This window comes from Caretta caretta, chromosome 27, assembly GCF_965140235.1.
Source record: "Caretta caretta isolate rCarCar2 chromosome 27, rCarCar1.hap1, whole genome shotgun sequence".
Taxonomy (NCBI): domain Eukaryota; kingdom Metazoa; phylum Chordata; order Testudines; family Cheloniidae; genus Caretta; species Caretta caretta.
The window spans coordinates 15,656,908-15,678,630 of NC_134232.1; the positions used below are offsets into that span (position 1 = coordinate 15,656,908).

The following is a 21,723-nucleotide window of genomic DNA, read 5'->3' on the forward strand; positions in this document are numbered from 1 at the left end:
GGCCTGTCCAGAGCACTCAGCCAGTGTGGACACACCTGGAGCAGATCCCAAGTTCAGTGGGGCAGCAATCGCAGGCTCTTCCCCTCAGCAGCCTCCAGGCCCTGCTGCAGCCCTCCGCTTGCCCTGCCCTGTCTCGAATCCCCCGGGGCAGGAGTCAGGAGAACAGGCTTTGGCTGGCAGAATGTAGGGGAGAGAGGGTGAGCTCTGGAGCTGCTGCTGGGCCAGGCGGAGGAGAATCACATGAGCAAGTGACAGCATGGCCCCGTCTAAACTCCAGCACTACAGCTGACATCAGTGGGTGTTTCCTTGGCAGGGAAACTATCTGCTGAACTCCAGCCTCGGCTCCAGACAACAAAGAACAGGATCCAGGGGCTCTAACCCCGAATCCACACCGGGCAGCTTCATGCGCTGGGGCGTTATCCATTCCAGATGCGGCTGCTTTCCAGTGAATGGCTGGGAGCTTCCCGGAACGAGGTCCTCTGGTGCTGCCCAGCGCTACTTGGCCAGTGACTCAAGGACATTTCCAGTGAAAGCCCAATGCACAGAGCGATAGGATCTTCCTCACTGCGAACCCTTTGCCCTGTAATTTACACACAGTATGGGAGACCCAGAGACTGACTTTAAAGGGGAAACGCTGGACTCAAATGCTGTCTCAGGCCACAAGTGACATGAGTTTGGTTGGTCTCAGCTCGATCCCTGCAGGAGTGCATCACAGAACTGCTGCACAGTGCGGTGTCGTTCTGAAGCGTTCACTTCTGCTTGGAGGCGCCCCGGGCTGGGATAGCAGGGGGGCTGCGGGCCAGGACGGAAGGGCGCCGGCAGAGCTGTGTATGGAGGGAGCCCCGGGCTGGGATAGCAGGGGGGCTGCGGGCCAGGACGGAGGGGCGCCGGCAGAGCTGTGTGTGGAGGGAGCCCCGGGCTGGATAGCAGGGGGGCTGCGGGCCAGGACGGAGGGGCGCCGGCAGAGCTGTGTATGGAGGGAGCCCCGGGCTGGGATAGCAGGGGGGCTGCGGGCCAGGACGGAGGGGCGCCGGCAGAGCTGTGTGTGGAGGGAGCCCCGGGCTGGGATAGCAGGGGGGCTGCGGGCCAGGACGGAGGGGCGCCGGCAGAGCTGTGTGTGGAGGGAGCCCCGGGCTGGGATAGCAGGGGGGCTGCGGGCCAGGACGGAAGGGCGCCGGCAGAGCTGTGTGTGGAGGGAGCCCCGGGCTGGGATAGCAGGGGGGCTGCGGGCCAGGACGGAGGGGCGCCGGCAGAGCTGTGTGTGGAGGGAGCCCCGGGCTGGGATAGCAGGGGGGCTGCAGGCCAGGACGGAAGGGCGCCGGCAGAGCTGTGTGTGGAGGGAGCCCCGGGCTGGGATAGCAGGGGGGCTGCGGGCCAGGACGGAGGGGCACCGACAGAGCACATTTGTCTTCACTAAGCAGCAGTTAGCACCCCACCCCCACTTTGGTAACTTCCCTGGGAGGTCCTGGTGGCACTGTGAGGCCTCCTGGCACCCTGGGCAGGTGTCGCAGTGGTGCCCCATCTCGCTCCTTTCCACGGGGTGGTGGGGGGACTGGCTCTTCCCCAGGCTGATGGGGCGTGGGCAGGTGGTGTTTGGAAGGACTGGGCACGTTAGCCATGCCGTGCCCGCAGCCCCGCGAGTCCCACAGCCCGTCCTGGGCTAGTACACGTTCCGTGTCCGCTCCCTGGAGCCAATGGATTTCACAACCCAGCCCAGACGGGATTAAAGGGAAATATACAAGTAAACAAACAGTGGGCCTCGTAAACGCTGCTGTGCGGTCGGTGGAGGGAGCGGAGCCTCTCCCACCGGCCCCAGCTGCCAGGGGCGACATGGGGAGCCGCTGGGGGCTGGCAAAGGCTCGGTGCCCCCAAGGAGCGATGCCCAGCTGGTGGCGCACACACCTAGCAGAGCTGGGCCCGGCAGGCGGGCGGTCCTGACGGGCGTCCCGTGGGGAGGTCTGGTTTAAGGCAGCACTGAGTAATCTCATTTTTCACACGTCTTCTGTAGTCACTACCAGCCCTGTCAGAGGAAAGGAGTTTGCTTCCTGTTATTTCCGTTGAAATAGTCGTCCTGGCCGTTAGCAGGCAGGCTTTGCAGGATGGCACTTTGCAGAGAGGCCGGCTCTGGCAGGCTCTGCCCTGGGCTCCTGCTGCTGCTGCTGCTCTGGGGTAAGTGCTGGAGGCAGGCTGGGTTCGCTCCAGCTCCAGGAGTCTGGGGGTGGAGCTGGGGAGTTTGAAGCTTTGGGCCACTTGGCAAAGCAAGACCTGGCTCCAGCTTCCGCAAGCCAGACCCCTCTGGAGCTCCAGGGTACTCTGTGTGTGAGGGGGGCTCCAGAGGGGCTCATAGCTAGCAGTAACCCAGCCCCAAGGTCTAGCTCCGTAATGCACAAGAGGTCCCAGGGAAGGAACTGGCTATTGGGCTCAGAGTTACCCCTCCGCCCTGGACTGTGTGAAAGGGGGGCTTGAAGGGAGCTGTCCGCAGCCCTCACCTCAGGGATCTGAGTGGCATGGGTAATCCCTGTGTGGAGGATAAGGCTTTTGGGACCCTCCCTCCCCTGCTGGGAGCCTGGGCCCCTGGGCTCCATTCCCAGGTCTGGGCCCGGACCCTGCATCCTCGGGCAGGTCCCTGCCCTTTCTGTGGTTCAGTATCGTCGTGCATGGGACGGGACGGAGGTTGGAGTCTCGGAGGGGCAGGGGGATTGGTAGCTGGGTTTTGTGCAACACTAGTATAATGCATGTGACTGGGCCCAGGACCCTGCTCCTGCCTGGAGGGGCAGGGACATGTCTCAAGGAGACGCGGCTCCCTGGGACCTGCTGGGGCGCCCCTCGCTATTCCGCGCCCATGGGTCTTGTCAGCACTGCCATTGGCACCTGGCGAGCATTGCGTCGCCGCCGGACGGATCTCTTGGCTCAAGACCTTTGGTTCTTCCCTGCTAATTAGCAGCACAAACCTTCACGGACCTTAACGAAGCTCAGACTGGCAGAGAATTCCCAGTCAAAGCTGGAAAGGCCCCAGGACGGACGAGCCAAAGGGGCTGCGTGAAACGGCTGCCCGTGGCCTGGCCTGAGAGGTGCTGGACGCGTCCGTTTGGGCCCCTGCCTCTCACGGGCTGGCTGCCTCGCCCCAGGAGCCCAGAGCTGTCACTGGGTTGGATTTGCTCCTACACGGACATGCTGACGAGAGCAAGAAGAGCCGATTGCTGTGAGATCCTGCAAATGCAGGAACAGATGGAAAGACAGAAAGGGGACAGCCCCACAGACCAGCCCCCCACCCCACTGAGCCCTGGACTAGACCCCAGCCCCACTGAGCCACAGAGCAGCCCCTAGCCCCGCTGAACCATGGGCCACTCCCCCAGTCCCCCTGTGTCATGGACCAGCCCCCCAACCCCCCTGAACCCCAGACCAGCCCCACAGCCCAGCCTCCAACCCTGCTGTGCCATGGCCAGCCTCATTGTGCCACAGAACAGCCCCCACAACCCCAGCAAATCCCAGACCAAGCTCCAGCCCCACTGAGCCATCGCCCAGCCCCACTGAGCCCCGGGCCAGTCCCCAGCCCTGCCATGCCACAGACCAGAGGCCCTCCTTTTGCTGTCTGTGAACCCCTGGCCAGACTCTCATCCTGCCCTGGGGACGAGCTGGGGTGACTCCAGGTTCTCTGGGGGGGTCACCACGTTCCCAGTCTGGCCCCAAGGGGTGTGGGTGTCATCAGCACTGGGTGCCACAGGCTCGCAGAGCCCCTCTGAGTCACGGTATTTATTGCCCTGCCCAAGGACATGGACCCCGCCCCACAGTCCCTGTCCCAGTTGAGAACGGGTGAGGGAGGGGGAGCAGTTGGGAAATTGAGGGGGGCCCAAGGAGGAGCCAAGCAGGTCGGCCTACAGAGTGAAGTCTCCTGTTCGGGGTCCCAGACCCTTAGCACCCTCAGTGAAGCCCCCTCCCGCAACGCCACAGGGACTCAGACCCCCAGCCACAGCCAGCCCTATGGAAGCCGGCTACCAAACGGGTCACTGGGGCCGTCTATAAATCGGCCAAGCTGGGGTGGGGGTGGAACTTCTGGGGCAGTGAGATGGGCTGCACCAGGCCCCGCCCCACTCCCCAACCCCGGACCAAGGCGGAGGCTCATCTGCCTAACGCCACGGCAGCTGGCCCCAGAGGAGGCACTGATGGGGCAATGCGTGGGGAGCTGGCAGCCCGGGCAGAGAGCAGAAGGGCAGGGCCACTGAGCCCTCTGCAGTGGGGCGGGGTGGTCCCCGCCTGGGGAGCTGGGCTAACCCATGTGCAAAGAGGAGAGGCGCTGGCGGGAGGCGCCGTGTGGGGCTGGAGCTTCTCCGCCCTGCTGGTGGCTCCAGCCTGCACCCCCTTTGCTTCCCCTTTCTGCTCCCACGCCCACCCCTGCTGCAGCTGCCTGCTTGGGCTGCGGGCGCGTGGCGGGTGCTCGGGGCAGCGCTCTGACAGGGCCTGGGGAGACCTCACGCTGTTCCTTCTGGCCCCGCCGCCCGGCCTGGCCACGAGTGAGACGCAGGCCCCGGGTGTGCTGGGCTGAGCGATGGAGACGCCGTGGGTGGGAGGGCTTGGAGCCAGGGGGTGATGGGCTCAGGCCTGCCTCTAGCCCACACGAACCACCCCAGCGCTGCCCCTTCTCGGGCATCTCCTCTAGAATCAAAATCCCCCCCTCGCGCCCCAGGGACCGGCCAAGGGATGTCACTGCCCCCCATGAGCCCCAGTTCGGGGCAGGGCACCGGGCCGGGCAGCAGCATACCCGCGGGCCGTGTCTCACTGACGTGTCCCCCTCCTCCAGCGGCTCTCGGGAGCGAGCTCCATCCCGCAGGCACCACCATGTCGGGAGACAACGAGTCTCTGGCTGAGCTCCAGAACCAGACGGCGACCGAGCCTGAGCAGCCGTACAAGAGCCTGCTCCTCAACATGACTGCGGGTGAGTGCCCGGAGCGCCTGGCCATGGGCAGGGCAGTGAGGACAGAGCCTGCCGTGCCAGGACCAAGCCGGGACTCAAGGGATCCCGCCCCTGCCGCTGGCTAGCAAGTCTCCACCTGGCACCCGTCTCCCTTTGTCAACGAATGGGCAGCGCAGCCGGGCCATCGCCCCGGGCGTCTCCCGGCTCCGTCAGGGCTGGCAGGGGCTGGGGAGACCCGGGCACCACTGACCCGTGTCGTCTCCATGGCTTGTGTGTCCTGCCCCACCCTGCAGGCCTGAGAGCTCCCAGGGAGGAGACTCTAGAAGGGCAGGGCCCTTCCTGAGGAAATTGGTGCCCTGCACGTGGCACCTGGAGACAGCAGGGATGGGCATAGTAACATGCCCTGAGAATGCCAGGTCCCCGGGGCTCACAGGCGCTGCTGATCCCCTCCAGCCCTCGTAGGCCCCCTCCCCAGCCTCAAGGCCTTTGGTTCTTCCCTGCTAATTAGCGGCACAAACCTTCACGGACCTTAACGAAGCTCAGACTGGCAGAGAATTCCCAGTCAAAGCTGGAAAGGCCCCAGGACGGACGAGCCAAAGGGGCTGCGTGAAACGGCTGCCCGTGGCCTGGCCTGAGAGGTGCTGGAGACATGTCCGTTAGGGCCTGTGACGATGTGACTCAGCAGGGAGGGGGGAGTGTTGACCTGGGAATGTGCCCTGGGGATGGGAGACCCGAGAGCCTGTCACCTGAGCAGTTGTCACGGAGTGTGGGGGAGTCCAGGCCCTGCCCCCCTCTTCCTGGGATCCACTGAGACTCTCAGCCAGCCAGTAAAACAGAAGGTTTATTGGACAACAGGAACACAGTCCAAAACAGAGCTTGTGGGTACAACCAGGACCCCTCAGTCAAGTCCTGGGGGAGCAGGGAGCTTAGACCCCAGCCCCGGGGTTCCCTGTGTTCCTCCACCCAGCTCCAAACTGAAAACTAAACCCCCCCAGCAGGTTCCCTGCTGCAGCCTCTGTTCACATTCCTGGGTAGAGGTGTCACCTCCCCCTCCTCCACCTGGCTCAGGTGACAGGCTCTCAGGTCTCCCATCCCCAGGGCACATTCCCAGGTCAACACTCCCCCCTCCCTGCTGAGTCACATCCTCACAGGGCCCCTGCATCTCACCGGCTGGCTGCCTCGCCCCAGGAGCCCAGAGCTGTCCCTGGGTTGGATTTGCTCCTACAGGGACATGCTGACGGGAGCAAGAAGAGCCGATTGCTGTGAGATCCTGCAAATCCAGGAACAGATGGAAAGACAGCAAGGGGCCAGGTCCCAGCCCTGAGCCCTGGACTAGCCCCCAGCCCCGCTGAACCATGGATCAGCCCCCAGCCCTGTTGAGCCCCAGCCCAGCCCCACAGCCCAGCCCCCAGCCCTGCTGTGCCATGGACCAGCCCCACTGAGCCCTGGACCAGCCCCATTGTGCCACAGAACAACCCGCCCCGCCCCAGCAAATCCCAGACCAACCTCCAGCCCCACTGAGCCATCGCCCAGCCCCACTGAGCCCTGGACCAGTCCCCAGCCCTGCCATGCCACAAACCAGAGGCCCTCCTTTTGCTGTCTGTAAACCCCTGGCCAGACTCTCATCTTGCCCTGGGGACGAGCTGGGGTGACTCCAGGTTCTCTGTGGGGGTCACCACGTTCCCAGTCTGGCCCCAAGGGGTGTGGGTGTCATCAGCACTGGGTGTCACAGGCTCGCAGAGCCCCTCTGAGTCATGGTATTTATTGCCCTGCCCAAGGACATGGATCCCGCCCCACAGTCCCTGTCCCAGTTGAGAACGGGTGAGGGAGGGGGAGCAGTTGGGAAATTGAGGGGGGTCCAAGGAGGAGCCAAGCAGGTCGGCCTACAGAGTGAAGTCTCCTGTTCGGGGTCCCAGACCCTTAGCACCCTCAGTGAAGCCCCCTCCCGCAACGCCACAGGGACTCAGAGACCCCCAGCCACAGCCAGCCCTATGGAAGCCGGCTACCAAACTGGTCACTGGGGCCGTCTATAAATCGTCCAAGCTGGGGTGGGGGTGGAACTTCTGGGGCAGTGAGATGGGCTGCACCAGGCCCCGCCCCACTCCCCAACCCCGGACCAAGGGGGAGGCTCATCTGCCTAACGCCACGGCAGCTGGCCCCAGAGGAGGCACTGATGGGGCAATGCGTGGGGAGCTGGCAGCCCGGGCAGAGAGCAGAAGGGCAGGGCCACTGAGCCCTCTGCAGTGGGGCGGGGTGGTCCCCGCCTGGGGAGCTGGGCTAACCCATGTGCAAAGAGGAGAGGCGCTGGCGGGAGGCGCCGTGTGGGGCTGGAGCTTCTCCGCCCTGCCGGTGGCTCCAGCCTGCACCCCCTTTGCTTCCCCTTTCTGCTCCCACGCCCACCCCTGCTGCAGCTGCCTGCTTGGGCTGCGGGCGCGTGGCGGGTGCTCGGGGCAGCGCTCTGACAGGGCCTGGGGAGACCTCACGCTGTTCCTTCTGGCCCCGCCGCCCGGCCTGGCCACAAGTGAGACGCAGGCCCCGGGTGTGCTGGGCTGAGCGATGGAGACGCCGTGGGTGGGAGGGCTTGGAGCCAGGGGGTGACGGGCTCAGGCCTGCCTCTAGCCCACACGAACCACCCCAGCGCTGCCCCTTCTCGGGCATCTCCTCTAGAATCAAAATCCCCCCCTCACGCCCCAGGGACCGGCCAAGGGATGTCACTGCCCCCCATGAGCCCCAGTTCGGGGCAGGGCACCGGGCCGGGCAGCAGCATACCCGCGGGCCGTGTCTCACTGATGTGTCCCCCTCCTCCAGCGGCTCTCGGGAGCGAGCTCCATCCCGCAGGCACCACCACGTCGGGAGACAACGAGTCTCTGGCTGAGCTCCAGAACCAGACGGCGACCGAGCCTGAGCAGCCGTACAAGAGCCTGCTCCTCAACATGACTGCGGGTGAGTGCCCGGAGCGCCCGGCCGTGGGCAGGGCAGTGAGGACAGAGCCTGCCGTGCCAGGACCAAGCCGGGACTCAAGGGATCCCGCCCCTGCCGCTGGCTAGCAAGTCTCCACCTGGCACCCGTCTCCCTTTGTCAACGAATGGGCAGCGCAGCCGGGCCATCGCCCCGGGCGTCTCCCGGCTCCGTCAGGGCTGGCAGGGGCTGGGGAGACCCGGGCACCACTGACCCGTGTCGTCTCCATGGCCTGTGTGTCCTGCCCCACCCTGCAGGCCTGAGAGCTCCCAGGGAGGAGACTCTAGAAGGGCAGGGCCCTTCCTGAGGAAATTGGTGCCCTGCACGTGGCACCTGGAGACAGCAGGGATGGGCATAGTAACATGCCCTGTGAATGCCAGGTCCCCGGGGCTCACAGGCGCTGCTGAACCCCTCCAGCCCTTGCAGGCCCCCTCCCCAGCCCACCGCCTGGTGCCATCCTGCCAGTCTCTCAGGCTGGGGCTTTGCCACTGGGCAAGGGCCATACTGCACCCGCCCTGCACCGTGGCCCACCCTCAGCCCTGACTGCATAGAGAGCCTCAAGCTGCCTGCAGTGACTCAGGACTGCGAGCACCAGCCTCAGGGCAGCCTGTTCGGAAGCGGGGCACCAGCCCCGGAGTGGTTGAGCTCCATGCTTCGATCTCCCCAGCCTGCTATCCGGTGTGCATTCCTCCAGCACCATCGCAGCCTTAATGGGGAGTCACAGTCCCTGGGATACCCTTTGTCTGGCCACCCAGGGGAGCCTGGCTGTATGAGAGATGATCCCTTGCACCAAGAATCACAGGAATATTCAGGTTTCAGAGTAGCAGCCGTGTTAGTCTGTATCCGCAAAAAGAAAAGGAGGACTTGTGGCACCTTAGAGACTAACCAATTTATTTGAGCATAAGCTTTCGTGAGCTACAGCTCACTTCATCGGATGCATGCAGTGGAAAATGTTCTCTGTGAATATAAAATCTCCCCACTGTATTTTCCACTGCATGCATCCGATGAAGTGAGCTGTAGCTCACGAAAGCTTATGCTCAAATAAACTTGTTAGTCTCTAAGGTGCCACAAGCAACATTCAGGTCACTTACCACCTCAGATCTCACACCAAGGACAACGCTTGTAGCCAATCCGATAATAAACTACATAAAGTAGTTCTTATAACTAGGAGAAAGGAAACGAGAGTTATTCACGAGGCTAAAGCAGGTAAACACACATGCACAAGCTTATGTTTCAAAAAGTAATAGAAGCTTCTATAATAAGCAAACTCTGTATGTCCTTTAGGACTAATCCAGGCTAAACAGCTGGGGAAGCCTGTGGTTCTGCCTAGAAAACTTGCCCCCAGAGTCCAAGCAGCATGGAAATCCAGTTCCTTCTTGTAAGGGTCTTTTATTCCCCTCTTCCCCTGTGCTCTGAGCTGCAAACTCAGCTGATGGGAGGAATCCACTTGTACGATTCATCTCCATGGCGGGGCAAGAGCAGAGTCACAAAGTCATCTGTCCTCTTCAACATCCCACAATAGTGTGTCTGGTGTCACTGGGCAGAATGTAACACCCATGCTGCACATCAGCACTCTGCACTAGTGAAAGTCTCTCTCCTGACTGGGCATTTACACAGTCAGAGTGGCTCTCCATACAGCCACTCAGCTATTCCCTTACAGACGTATGTGAGATCAGTGCCAGCAGCTGCTCACGAGCATCCAATAAACACAAAACCCATTCTTACAGCTCTGCTACCTACTTTAACACCACGAACACACAGGGGAGCCAGCCTGAGCCCTGCTGTGTATTTGTCAGTGGTCAGTTGAGACATGGGAACTTGGCATGAGCTGCCACCTGGCCTGCCAGCGTCACAGAGGGGCCCCTAGAGCCACCCCTGCTGGGAGTTGGTGTGCAAGCAATGGGGAGGGATAGCTGGGAAGGGGACTCCAGGCTTGGGCTGGGGGGAAGCTGCTTGAATCAGTCAGAGACCAGCCTTGCCAGCTTTGTCCTTGTTGCTGCCTGTCCCAAGGGGTGGACCTGTACCCAGCGGGTAGCACTTGGCTCCCAGGCCTGAGCAAGCTGCCAAGAGCTCTGGTTTTCTTCTTTCCAGATGAAAAGTACAATCTGATAGCCTACATGTGCTGGGACAATTTCAGTCACTGGATGATGAACATAACCAGGGCGCAGCTGTGCGAATGGAGAGTCATCAGCAGGTACTGCAGGGGCTGGGGGATTGATCAGCCCCAGGCATGAAGCCACACTGTGGAGTTTGTTCATTGGCTCCCGGCAGAGCCCTTTCCACCATGCACCAGCCTGTGAGCTGCAGAGAGCGACGACCAGCCCAGCAGAGACGCGGGGGGCAAAGCACACAGGGCTCTCAGACCCAGGAGGCTGGGAACCCAGCAGAGGGCAGTTGCCTCTGGGTGATGCGATGGGGGGTGGCAGGTGTCACGGAGTCCCCGGGCGATGCTCTGGAACTGCTCCCCATGAAGCCACAGGACACACAGCTCACACAGCTTCCACCTTCCTGGGTCTGACCTCGGAGCATTCAGCATCCTCTGCCCCTCCGTGCGCTTCCCACAGCCAGTCCGCTCAAGCGGGGTCCTGGGGCAGCCAGAGGGTCCTGCCCCCCAACTCCGCAGTCAGATGTGGCTCTCAGCCAGCCAGTAAAACAGAAGGTTTATTAGACGATGGGAACATGGTCTAAAACAGACCTTGCAGGTGCAGAGAAGGGGACCCCTCAGCTGGGTCCACTTTGGGGGACAGTGAGCTAGACAACCATGTCTGCCCTTCACTCCATGTCCCAGCCAGCCCCAAATTGAAACGCCCTCCAGCCCCACCTCCTCTGGGCTTTGTTGCTTTCCCGGGCCAGGAGGTCACCTGATTCCTTTGTTCTCCAACCCTTTAGCTCTCACCCTGCAGGGGGGAAGGGCCCAGGCCATCAGGTGCCAGGAAACAGGGTGTTGGCCATTCTCTGTGTCCAGACCCCTGCACACACCTGCCCTCTAGGGATCTGCAATGATCATACACCCTTACCCCACCACCTAGATACTTAAGAACTGCCTAGGGGAAACTGAGGCACCCCCACACTATTCAGAGGAAACATTAAGAATAGTCCCACTTCGTCACATCTCTCCCCCCTTCGAGATCGAACTGAGCGGGGTCACTTTAGCCGGTGACCTGGGGAAGTTCGAAGCCACCAACGTTCCCATGGATGCCCCAGCATCTCTCCCATTCCTTGGTAGGAGTTACACCAGGCCCTTCCATTTTCACACCCTCCCTTAGGTCAGGGGTGGTCGATAGCACTCGCAGGCCGCATGTGGGAAGGTTTATGCAGCCCATGCCCTTTGGCCACCCCAAGAATGTCTCCCCATTGACCATCACCTTCTGCTCCCACTGGAGGTCCGAGGGGCCTGGCCGCAGGAAACTCCACACAGACATATAGGTTGGGGTCAGGAGTGGGAGCCTGTCCACATCCCCAACCATCTGGCTGACGGAGTCTATGGCCTTGGGACCCAGCAAGGGAGCTAGACACCGGGGCTTTTCCGCAGGGTCCCCTTGGTTCAAATCGCCAGCCTGCTCAAAGGCAGTGAGGTGGGCATCCACACCCCCCCCCTCCTTAACCAGGGGCAGCAATTTAGTCTCGAGGTTCCCTGCGGAACTGGCCCCCCGGGATCTATCCCCACTCACCCCGGGGAGGTCCCCTAGGCCTCTCCACTCCCCCACCGCCAGTTCATGCTGCTGCTGCTTCTGCAGCTCTTTCTCGGGCTCTCGCTGTCCCCCACAGTCCTCTTACTCTCTCAGACTCAGCTCCAATCCCGTCCGTCTCGATCCCCCGATGGGGAACCTGATCGTGAAGACCCTCGTCTGGTCGGGGACAGGAGTCTTGGCGATGCCTGGCTCCCGCTCCAGCTGCTCCCAGATCCTGCTATAGCCCCAGTTGGGGTCAGGAATCTGTTCCTTAGAGCGGTCATCCTCCTCCAGCTGCACGATTAACTCTGCTTTGGTGAACTTTCCAACGCTCAACCCTCTCTTTTTGCACAGGGTTACAATGTCCTTCTTAAGGAGACAGTGACAGGCCATCACTCCGCTCCTCCCAAGTTGTTGTGGACTCACAGGCCCGTGTGTTCTCAGCTCCCCACGGTTTCCAGGGAGAACCCCTAGTGTGCCAGCCCTTCTCGAGGTCACCACCTCTTTGCCAGGGTTGAGCTGCAGACTCTTCCGTCCGCCCCTTGGACTGCTCGCTGCAATCCCCAGGGGAACCCTGTTACTGCAAAAGTCCTTCTCTCTCCCCGGGCCAAGCTGCAGGCTCCTCCGCCCCTGAGACTGCTCACTGCAGTCCCCAGGGGGACCCCATTACTGCACAGTACTTCTCGCTGGTCACACACTCCCAGGGGTTAACCGCCCCCCGAAACCGCTCCTCTCTGAGCCTTCAGCAGGCCTGGTCCTCGGCAATCCCCCTTCGTGTTACTGCTCCCCAGTCACTTACTGCAGGAAGCGCCATCCACGGGGTGCAGTACATCCCACCGCTGCCACCAGTTGTCATGGAGTCCCTGAGCGATGCTCTGGAACTGCTCCCCATGAAGCCAGTCAGGACTCTGGGGCAGTCGCCTTTCTGTGAGCAGCCTGTCTTCAGGACACGCAGCTCACACAGCTTCCACCTTCCTGGGTCTGACCTCGGAGCATTCAGCATCCTCTGCCCCTCCATGCGCTTCCCCCAGCGAGTCCGCCCAGGCGGGCTCCTGGGGAAGCCAGAGGGTCCTGCACCCCAACTTCGCAGTCAGACGTGACTCTCAGCCAGCCAGTAACACAGAAGGTTTATTAGATGACAGGAACATGGTCTAAAACAGAGCTTGCAGGTGCAGAGAACGGGACCCCTCAGCTGGGTCCATTTTGGGGGGCAGTGAGCCAGACAACCACGTCTGCACTTCACTCCATGTCCCAGCCAGCCCCAAACTGAAACTCCCCTCCAGCCCCTCCTCCTCTGGGCTTTGTTCCTTTCCCGGGCCAGGTGGTCACCTGATTCCTTTGTTCTCCAACCCTTTAGCTCTCACCTTGCAGGGGGGAAGGGCCCAGGCCATCAGTTGCCAGGAAACAGGGTGTCGGCCATTCTCTGTGTCCAGACTCCTGCACACACATGCCCTTTAGGGCTCTGCAATGATCATACACCCTTACCCCACCCCCTAGATACTTAAGAACTGCCTAGGGGAAACTGAGGCACCCCCACACTATTCAGAGGAAACATTAAGAATAGTCCCACTTCGTCACACGTTGCCTGCCTCCTGCTGCCCCCCAGCTCCTCTCCAGCCCCCCGGCACGCTGCCATGGCACAGCCTGAAGGCGCGTGCCTGGCTTTGTGCATCCCCTGTGGCTTGTGAGCAGGGCTGGGGTGGGGTTCTAGTGGGCAAGGAACCACACCGGGACTCAGGGGTCCTGGGTTAACTCCCAGCTCCGCTGCATGACCTTGGGCAAGGCACAGCCCTTCACGTGCCTCCGTTTCCCCATCTGTAAAAGGGGGCTAATGAGTGTCACGGAGTCCCTGGGCGATGCTCTGGAACTGCTCCCCATGAAGCCAGTCAGGACTCTGGGGCAGTCGCCTTTCTGTGAGCAGCCTGTCTTCAGGACACACAGCTCACACAGCTTCCACCTTCCTGGGTCTGACCTCGGAGCATTCAGCATCCTCTGCCCCTCCGTGCGCTTCCCACAGCGAGTCCGCTCAGGCGGGGCTCCTGGGGAAGCCAGAGGGTCCTGCACCCCAACTTCGCAGTCAGATGTGACTCTCAACCAGCCAGTAAAACAGAGGGTTTATTAGACGACAGGAACATGGTCTAACACAGAGCTTGCAGGTGCAGAGAACGGGACCCCTCAGCTGGGTCCATTTTGGGGGGCAGTGAGCCAGACAACCACGTCTGCACTTCACTCCATGTCCCAGCCAGCCCCAAACTGAAAACCCCCTCCAGCCCCTCCTCCTCTGGGCTTTGTTCCTTTCCCGGGCCAGGTGGTCACCTGATTCCTTTGTTCTCCAACCCTTCAGCTCTCACCTTGCAGGGGGGAAGGGCCCAGGCCATCAGTTGCCAGGAAACAGGGTGTCGGCCATTCTCTGTGTCCAGACTCCTGCACACACCTGCCCTCTAGGGCTCTGCAATGATCATACACACTTACCCCACCCCCTAGATACTTAAGAACTGCCTAGGGGAAACTGAGGCACCCCCACACTATTCAGAGGAAACATTAAGAACAGTCCCACTTCGTCACATCTCTCCCCCCTTCGAGATCGAACTGAGCGGGGTCACTTTAGCCGGTGACCTGGGGAAGTTCGAAGCCACCAACGTTCCCATGGATGCCCCAGCATCTCTCCCATTCCTTGGTAGGAGTTACACCAGGCCCTTCCAGTTTCACACCCTCCCTTAGGTCAGGGGTGGTCGATAGCACTCGCAGGCCGCATGTGGGAAGGTTTATGCAGCCCATGCCCTTTGGCCACCCCAAGAATGTCTCCCCATTGACCATCACCTTCTGCTCCCACTGGAGGTCCGAGGGGCCTGGCCCCAGGAAACTCCACACAGACATATAGGTTGGGGTCAGGAGTGGGAGCCTGTCCACATCCCCAACCATCTGGCTGACGGAGTCTATGGCCTTGGGACCCAGCAAGGGAGCTAAACACCGGGGCTTTTCCGCAGGGTCCCCCTGGTTCAAATCGTCAGCCTGCTCAAAGGCAGTGAGGTGGGCATCCACACACCCCCCCTCCTTAACCAGGGGCAGCAATTTAGTCTCGAGGTTCCCTGCGGAACTGGCCCCCCGGGATCTATCCCCACTCACCCCGGGGAGGTCCCCTGGGCCTCTCCGCTCCCCCACCGCCAGTTCATGCTGCTGCTGCTTCTGCAGCTCTTTCTCGGGCTCTCGCTGTCTCCCACAGTCCTCTTGCTCTCTCAGACTCAGCTCCAATCCCGTCCGTCTCGATCCCCCGATGGGGAACCCGATCGTGAAGACCCCCGTCTGGTCGGGGACAGGAGTCTTGGCGATGCCTGGCTCCCGCTCCAGCTGCTCCCAGATCCTGCTATAGCCCCATTTGGGGTCAGGAATCTGTTCCTTAGAGCGGTCATCCTCCTCCAGCTGCACGATTAACTCTGCTTTGGTGAACTTTCCAACGCTCAACCCTCTCTTTTTGCACAGGGTTACACTGTCCTTCTTAAGGAGACGGGGACAGGCCATCACTCCGCTCTCCCAAGTTGTTGTGGACTCACAGGCCCGTGTGTTCTCAGCTCCCCACGGTTTCCAGGGAGAACCCCTAGTGTGCCAGCCCTTCTCGAGGTCACCACCTCTTTGCCAGGGTCGAGCTGCAGACTCCTCCGCCCCTGAGACTGCTCGCTGCAGTCCCCAGGGGAACCCTGTTACTGCAAAAGTCCTTCTCTATGGTCACACACTCCTAGGGGTTAACCGCCCCCCGAAACCGATCCTCTCTGAGCCTTCAGCAGGCCTGGTCCTCGGCAATCCCCCTTCGTGTTACTGCTCCCCAGTCACTTACTGCAGGAAGCGCCATCCACGGGGTGCAGTACATCCCACCGCTGCCACCAGTTGTCACGGAGTCCCTGGGCGATGCTCTGGAACTGCTCCCCATGAAGCCAGTCAGGACTCTGGGGCAGTCGCCTTTCTGTGAGCAGCCTGTCTTCAGGACACACAGCTCACACAGCTTCCACCTTCCTGGGTCTGACCTCGGAGCATTCAGCATCCTCTGCCCCTCCGTGCGCTTCCCACAGCGAGTCCGCTCAGGCGGGGCTCCTGGGGAAGCCAGAGGGTCCTGCACCCCAACTTCGCAGTCAGATGTGACTCTCAACCAGCCAGTAAAACAGAGGGTTTATTAGACGACAGGAACATGGTCTAACACAGAGCTTGCAGGTGCAGAGAACGGGACCCCTCAGCTGGGTCCATTTTGGGGGGCAGTGAGCCAGACAACCACGTCTGCACTTCACTCCATGTCCCAGCCAGCCCCAAACTGAAAACCCCCTCCAGCCCCTCCTCCTCTGGGCTTTGTTCCTTTCCCGGGCCAGGTGGTCACCTGATTCCTTTGTTCTCCAACCCTTCAGCTCTCACCTTGCAGGGGGGAAGGGCCCAGGCCATCAGTTGCCAGGAAACAGGGTGTCGGCCATTCTCTGTGTCCAGACTCCTGCACACACCTGCCCTCTAGGGCTCTGCAATGATCATACACACTTACCCCACCCCCTAGATACTTAAGAACTGCCTAGGGGAAACTGAGGCACCCCCACACTATTCAGAGGAAACATTAAGAACAGTCCCACTTCGTCACAATGAGGCTGCCTCCTTTAGGCAGCTCAGTGGGCGAGAGGAGACAGGCTCTAGTATTATTAGGCACCCACCCTGCCCAGCCAGCCCCCCGCAGTACGACCCAACAGGCGAGTCAGGGAGCCTCACACATGAGAATGGATGGGCCCAGGTCCCTGCTGCCTGGACCTGGGTTCCCCATTTCCACCCACGCAGAGCACCGGCAAAGAGCCGCCAGAGCACACAGCAGCGTCCCGCCCATGTTGCCGGGTGCCCACGGCTGTGTGAGGTGAAGGGTAGCGGGCAGTTGGGAACGAGGCAGTTGTAAGCTGGGGGCAGGACTCCTCCAGGGGGAGGCCCCTTTATCCCGCTCCGGCAGGGCAAAGCAGCCAGCATGGCGGAAAGGGACCGTCCTGGCATGGTGAGCCGACCCGGCTCCTCAGCTGCGGTTCTTGCTGGTCCACAGCCAGTTTGCGGCACCAGATAACGCCTCGGTCCCGAAGGAAACTCCCCAGCTTGTCCCCTCTCCCCCCGCAGGCCATACAGCGACCTCCGCCACTGCCTGGAGACCTTCGCAGAAAAACAGAATTACGGCTACCCCAACAGCATCGCGGAGGAATGCATCGTCCAGAGCCACCGCACCTACTTCCTGAACTGCACCCAGGAGCACCCCGTGTTCCTCGACCCCCCGGAGGATGTGCTGCTGGCCCTCATCCTCGCCCCCATCTGCCTCATCCCTTTCCTGGTCACACTGGTGGTGTGGAGGAGCAAGGACGGCAAGATGCAGTCCTGAGCACCACAGGGCTCGGAGGGTGCTGGAGGCATCCCCAGTGTGTTAGAGAACCAGACCGGGCTCGAACTTCTGACCCAACCTGACCTTGTCCCCCGGGAGCCAGCGCCAGGCCTTTGCCTGCTGGCTGAGCTCCAGCGCCGGAGAGTTGGGAGACCCGAGTGCTCCACCCCTACCCCTGCAGCACTCGCTTCCGGCTGCCACTGGAACCACTGCCCTGCTCCCGCCGCTTCCAACCTGGCCACAAGCAGGAGCTGGCAGAGGCCCCGTCTTACAGGCCCGACTGCCAGGCCAGGCCCAACAGTTCGGAGACATTCGGAGAGCCAGCCCAGAGCGGCCCCCTCCGAGCGCCTGGAGCATCCTCTATCTCTGGCTGAACACCCAGGGTTTGTACCACGCTGGGCCTGCTCAAATGCGGTTACAGCTCTGGGCTTCCAATCCCAGGCCTGCTAGACCTCGCCGACGCTGGCGGGGCAGGAGGGGAGAGCCCCGTGGGCGACTCTGCTCTGGATCTCACGCCTGCGTAGCCCCCTGCTGGGGTCCCACTCGCAGCTCCCCACAGCTTAACAAGTGCAAACCCCTTCCAGGACAAGGGCTCTGCTGAGTCCCAGCTGCCCCAGTGCCCTGGGGAGGACGCCCTCCTGTCGGTCCCTGATCTGCACTGAGCAGCTGGCGAGGGAAGCCCCGGGTGGACTGATTTACAGAGTGGCCGCAGTTCCATGCGAAGAGGGGCCAGATGTACCCGGACGCGCCCACATCCTCTGGAGAAACCCCCTCTCCTCACACGGCCGCTTTGCCTGCTAGGCCCCGCCAGCAAGAAAAGGTTGCTGTGCTCGGGCTGGCGTCATGGGTGCATGAAGGGGGCCCCTCGCCTTGCATTGCTGAGAAAGCCTTGTGTTTCGGGACAGGATGTCGTGCCAGAGCAGCAGGTTTCCCCACCCTGTTTATGGGGCTCTGATGCCTGGGGCAGGCTCCCTCGCCATGTGACACCGGAGGCTGCGTTACGGGCTTTTTCTGATCCCCTTTGCAAACAGGCTCCCTGGTTAACCAGCTGGAGATTAAAGATCTTCCCTTCCTGAGCCCTGGGCGCGTCCTTTGGCCGTTCGGTTTCTTGCCTTGGCTCCTGCAGACACGTGGGAATTAGAGATAGACCCCAGCCCTTCCCCCCCATACCAGCTGGGCAGTGCCCCCCTTGGCGCACTGTGCCACAGTCCCATTGGGAGTTGGGTGGAACTTGATTCTGTCTCCCCTTCAATTTATGGTACTGAGCAGGGACTTGGGGCCTGTCATAGGATCCTCCAGGACCAGTTGGTGGCTTACAGGCCTCTTGGCCCATGGCACGTTGCTGGGTGACATGTAGACCCTGCGGTTCCCTCTTTTGGATAATGACACTGAGTCCAGCGACCTGCCCGGTGAGCTGCCAATGACCTCGTCATGCAGGGGGACTCCCTGATTGCCTTGGCCTGGGTCCCTCAAACCAAGCAGCACTGGGGAAGCGCTAGGGAACAGGGTCCCCTTCCATCAGGGCTGGAGCAAGGCAGACTCCGGGGTCAGGGTGGGACCAGGTTCCCTTGGAGCAGTGCAGGGAGCAGGGCACTGGGGCTAGGAGAGAATCGGTGCTGGCTGAGGGCTGCACAGGTTACTTGTGGGCAGATCTGTGTTTGGCAAGTCTGTGGCAATCGCTGTGTGTGTGCTTGTGCGCGCCTGGCGACTGCGAGCCTGCGTGTGTATCTGGGGAGGCCCAGCCTGCCGGTGGCTGCTCTGTAGCTGGCTCTCCCGTCTGGGGATCCGTGCCTGGTAGCCCAGACCCGGCCTCTTCTCTCCTGCCAGCCCTGCTGCTCTTCCTGGTCTAGTCACTGGGTGGCCTACGCCCTGAAAAGGCCCCTGGTTTAAATGTCAATACCTCCTCCAGCAGAGCATGGGACGTGTGGCTTAGCAGGCCCCTCCTGTCCGCCTGGGTTGCTGCCAGTCTGGGTGGCACCCGAAGCCGGGGGGGGGGAGGGCAAGGAGGGAGCCCCTCTGCAGCAGCCCTTCGTGCTCAGATCCAGACCGAGAGTCAGTCCCATTCCAGTGCGCAGCCTGGCCCCAGTTTGCCATGGGCCCTCGAACGTGGGGATGGTGGCTCCAGGCAGGCATGTCACGGAGCCTGGGAAGCACCCACGGGGGTCCTGCCCCAGCTGGGCCCCTTATCTGCCTGCATCCACCCGGTGAGGTGGGGTGCGCCCACAGTCAGCTCCCTCCTGGGTTGGGCCCCACGTCACTCCCTTTGTGGAGCCAGGAGGTAGCTCGTTCTGGCTAGGGTCGGTGTGTAGGGTGGCCATGACTCCCTGGCTTTGTTCCCTAATGCTCCCAGCCTCACCAGGCTCCCAGCCCTCTCACTTAGTGTCTGGGCTCGGGCAACCCTTGACCAGGAGTCGCTCTCGAGGGCTCTGGATGGGCACCAGGCCTCCCTCCTGCCCAGCAAGGCAGCAGTGCGTGTGCAGGAGGGAGGTGAGGCTGCCTCTGCCGTTCCCTTTCCTGCCCGGAGAGTCGGGGAACAAAGCCCCCGAGGCCCACTCCGCTGGCTCCTTCCTTCCTCCTCTCGTCCACCGGCCACTCCCTCGCAGTGAACGGAAAACACGACACTGGGAGCTGGCCAGGTCTCTGCAGCTCCCAGGAACGCCCTATGCTGTGACCTTTGGGAGAGCCCCTGCTTAGCTGACAGCTGGGGCCCAACGTAGCCTCAGAATGAGCCCTTGGGCAGGGGAAGGGGGAAGGACCCCAGTGGGCATTTCCAGAGGGCCCTCAACAGCTCTGCCGCCCAGCAGTCAGGGCAGAGTCTGCCACAGGGGATGGAGGCTCTCCAGGCTGGGCCCAGCCTGTGGCACCCCCTGTCCCGAGAGCAGGGTTCCCTGCTGGCACCTGGCTCCTCCCAGAGCCTCGGGCCAAGGTGATGAGGGGAGTAAATGCCGCTGCTGTCAACCCTTGTGCATGTAGCTCGCTCTGGGGTGTGCAGGCCTGCAGCGATGGCAGGGTGCAGGGGCCCAGAGAGGGCAGAACGGGCCAGGTACTGGTGTTCTGCCCTCCTCATCGGGCACATGGATTCCCCCACCCCGAGGGAACCCGGGGTCCATGCCCACGTGGCCACTGCACTGAGGACAGGGACAGGCTCCAGCTCCCAGGCAGCTGGTGGCAGCTGCAGCCCAGATGGAACATTTGGGGAGTCGCTGCTCGCCGCAGTGCCTCAGCCCAGCCCAGCCCCGGCCCTCAGACAGTGCCACGCACAGGTCAGTCACCTCACCCCCACCCCGTCTGCCAATGCGCCAGGCTCTGGCTGGGAGGGCAACGCTGCCCCCTAGTGACCAGTGCACCCCAGTGCTACCACCTGTCCCTGATGGGAGAGAGCAGCTCCCTGGATTCCTGTCCCTCCTGTACTCCCCATCCCAGGGGTGATCTGGAGGCCTGGTGGTGGCAGGAAAGGAGCCAGGTGGCAGGGAGAGGGCTGAGAGGCACCAGAGGCATGGAGCTGTGAGCACCAGAGGCTGTGGGGAAGAAGCAGGGTGACTCTGGAACCACCCAGGGGAATCCTAGGCCTTTGGGGCACCCGGTCCGGGATGAGGCCTCGCTGGGATGGACATGCCCAGTGCTGGGAGCGTGGGGACTCGGCCCATTCCAAGCACCTGGAGGGGCCATCCCTCCCAATGCCAGTCACTGAGAGCAGCAGGTTCCCCTCCCGCAGGGCACCAGGGGACTCTGTGAGAGGGAATGAAGCAGGTGTGGCTTCATGAGAGGAAGGCTAGGAAGGAATGGTGAACAGGCGAGGGGCCCAAAGGCACCTGGATGGGTGTGGGCAGAGCTGGCGGGATCAGTTTGAAAAGTGCCCACCCGTGACCCTGCCATTCCTCCTCCCCATGATGGCAGCTGTCCCGTCACGTGGGATAGGGCAGTTAGACAGAGAGACAGTAAACACCCAATAGAGAACAGTCTGCCAGTGGCCCAAGAATGGAACTGCTGTGCGGCTGGGCACGTAGGCCCCAGCCCTGTCCCTGCAGCCAGGCCTCTGGGATGGGGCTGGGAGCTGCTGCAGCTGCATTTCCAGCCTGGCCAGGACGAGAGAAAAAACTGAAATCTGATGAGAAACCCTCTTCCCAGGATATTCACAAGCTGGTTTCTAACCCCAAGATGCTTGTCAGCTCACTGATGTGCCAGGCTCCAGCTGCCTCTCCCAAGTTATGAGACTGATGCTTGGCACAGTCACCCCACATGCCCACAGCCAGGGCCCCACTCCTCGCCTGCAGCTCTGGAGTACCCGGTCTGCGCTGAAGCCTGAGGCACATGTCCAAGCGCCCCCCAAGGCTGAGCCGCCTTATGGCCCTTCCAGGGCAGCTTTAGGTGCAGATCTCAACGCTCTGCACAGATACGCATGTATCCTCACGCTGCCCCCGAGCAGTCGATTCCGTCCCCGCTGTGGCCCAGGGAAACTGAGGTAGCAAGAGGGGATGGGACGTGCCCAAGATCGCAGAGCAGGGCACAGACCCCTGACGTCCCGGCTGCCAGGCTGGGGCCCTGCACAGCTCTGTACAGACCGTCCCACCCACCTCCCGCAGCCATAGCTCCCGCTCCCGCTCCCCTCCGCCCCACCAGGCCCAGCGTCCACCCCCCGCAGGGGCCACCCCTCAGTGCCGGGAGCTTTCAGGGAACGCAACTGGGCCCTGAGGCGTTGCCCGCTGGGCTAGGGCCACCCAGCCGGCCCGAGTGATCAGGAGGCCTTGAGTTCCCCCCACCCCCAACCTGGGGCGGAACGGACCCTGCCCGGAACCTTCCTT

General features: G+C 62.1%; 1 protein-coding gene across 1 annotated transcript; it reads left to right on the forward strand.

Moving 5' to 3' along the window:
* Positions 1-1,987: 1,987 nt before the first annotated feature.
* On the forward strand, positions 1,988-17,997 carry RAMP2 (receptor activity modifying protein 2). The gene is made up of 5 exons (XM_048830061.2): positions 1,988-2,169; positions 4,799-4,933; positions 7,721-7,855; positions 9,962-10,064; positions 16,666-17,997. Exons 1-5 carry the CDS (start codon positions 2,100-2,102, stop codon positions 16,919-16,921), a joined length of 699 nt encoding a protein of 232 aa, XP_048686018.1. The 5' UTR covers positions 1,988-2,099; the 3' UTR covers positions 16,922-17,997.
* The last annotated feature ends 3,726 nt before the right edge of the window (positions 17,998-21,723 follow it).

Bases quoted from the DNA above. Each gene is read 5' to 3' on its own strand.
- RAMP2 (XM_048830061.2), top strand. From the start codon at position 2,100: ATGGCACTTTGCAGAGAGGCCGGCTCTGGCAGGCTCTGCCCTGGGCTC. The intron at 2,170-4,798 runs GTAAGTGCTGGA...CCCCTCCTCCAG, and splicing joins GCTGCTGCTGCTGCTCTGGG to CGGCTCTCGGGAGCGAGCTC. The intron at 7,856-9,961 runs GTGAGTGCCCGG...TCTTCTTTCCAG, and splicing joins GCTCCTCAACATGACTGCGG to ATGAAAAGTACAATCTGATA.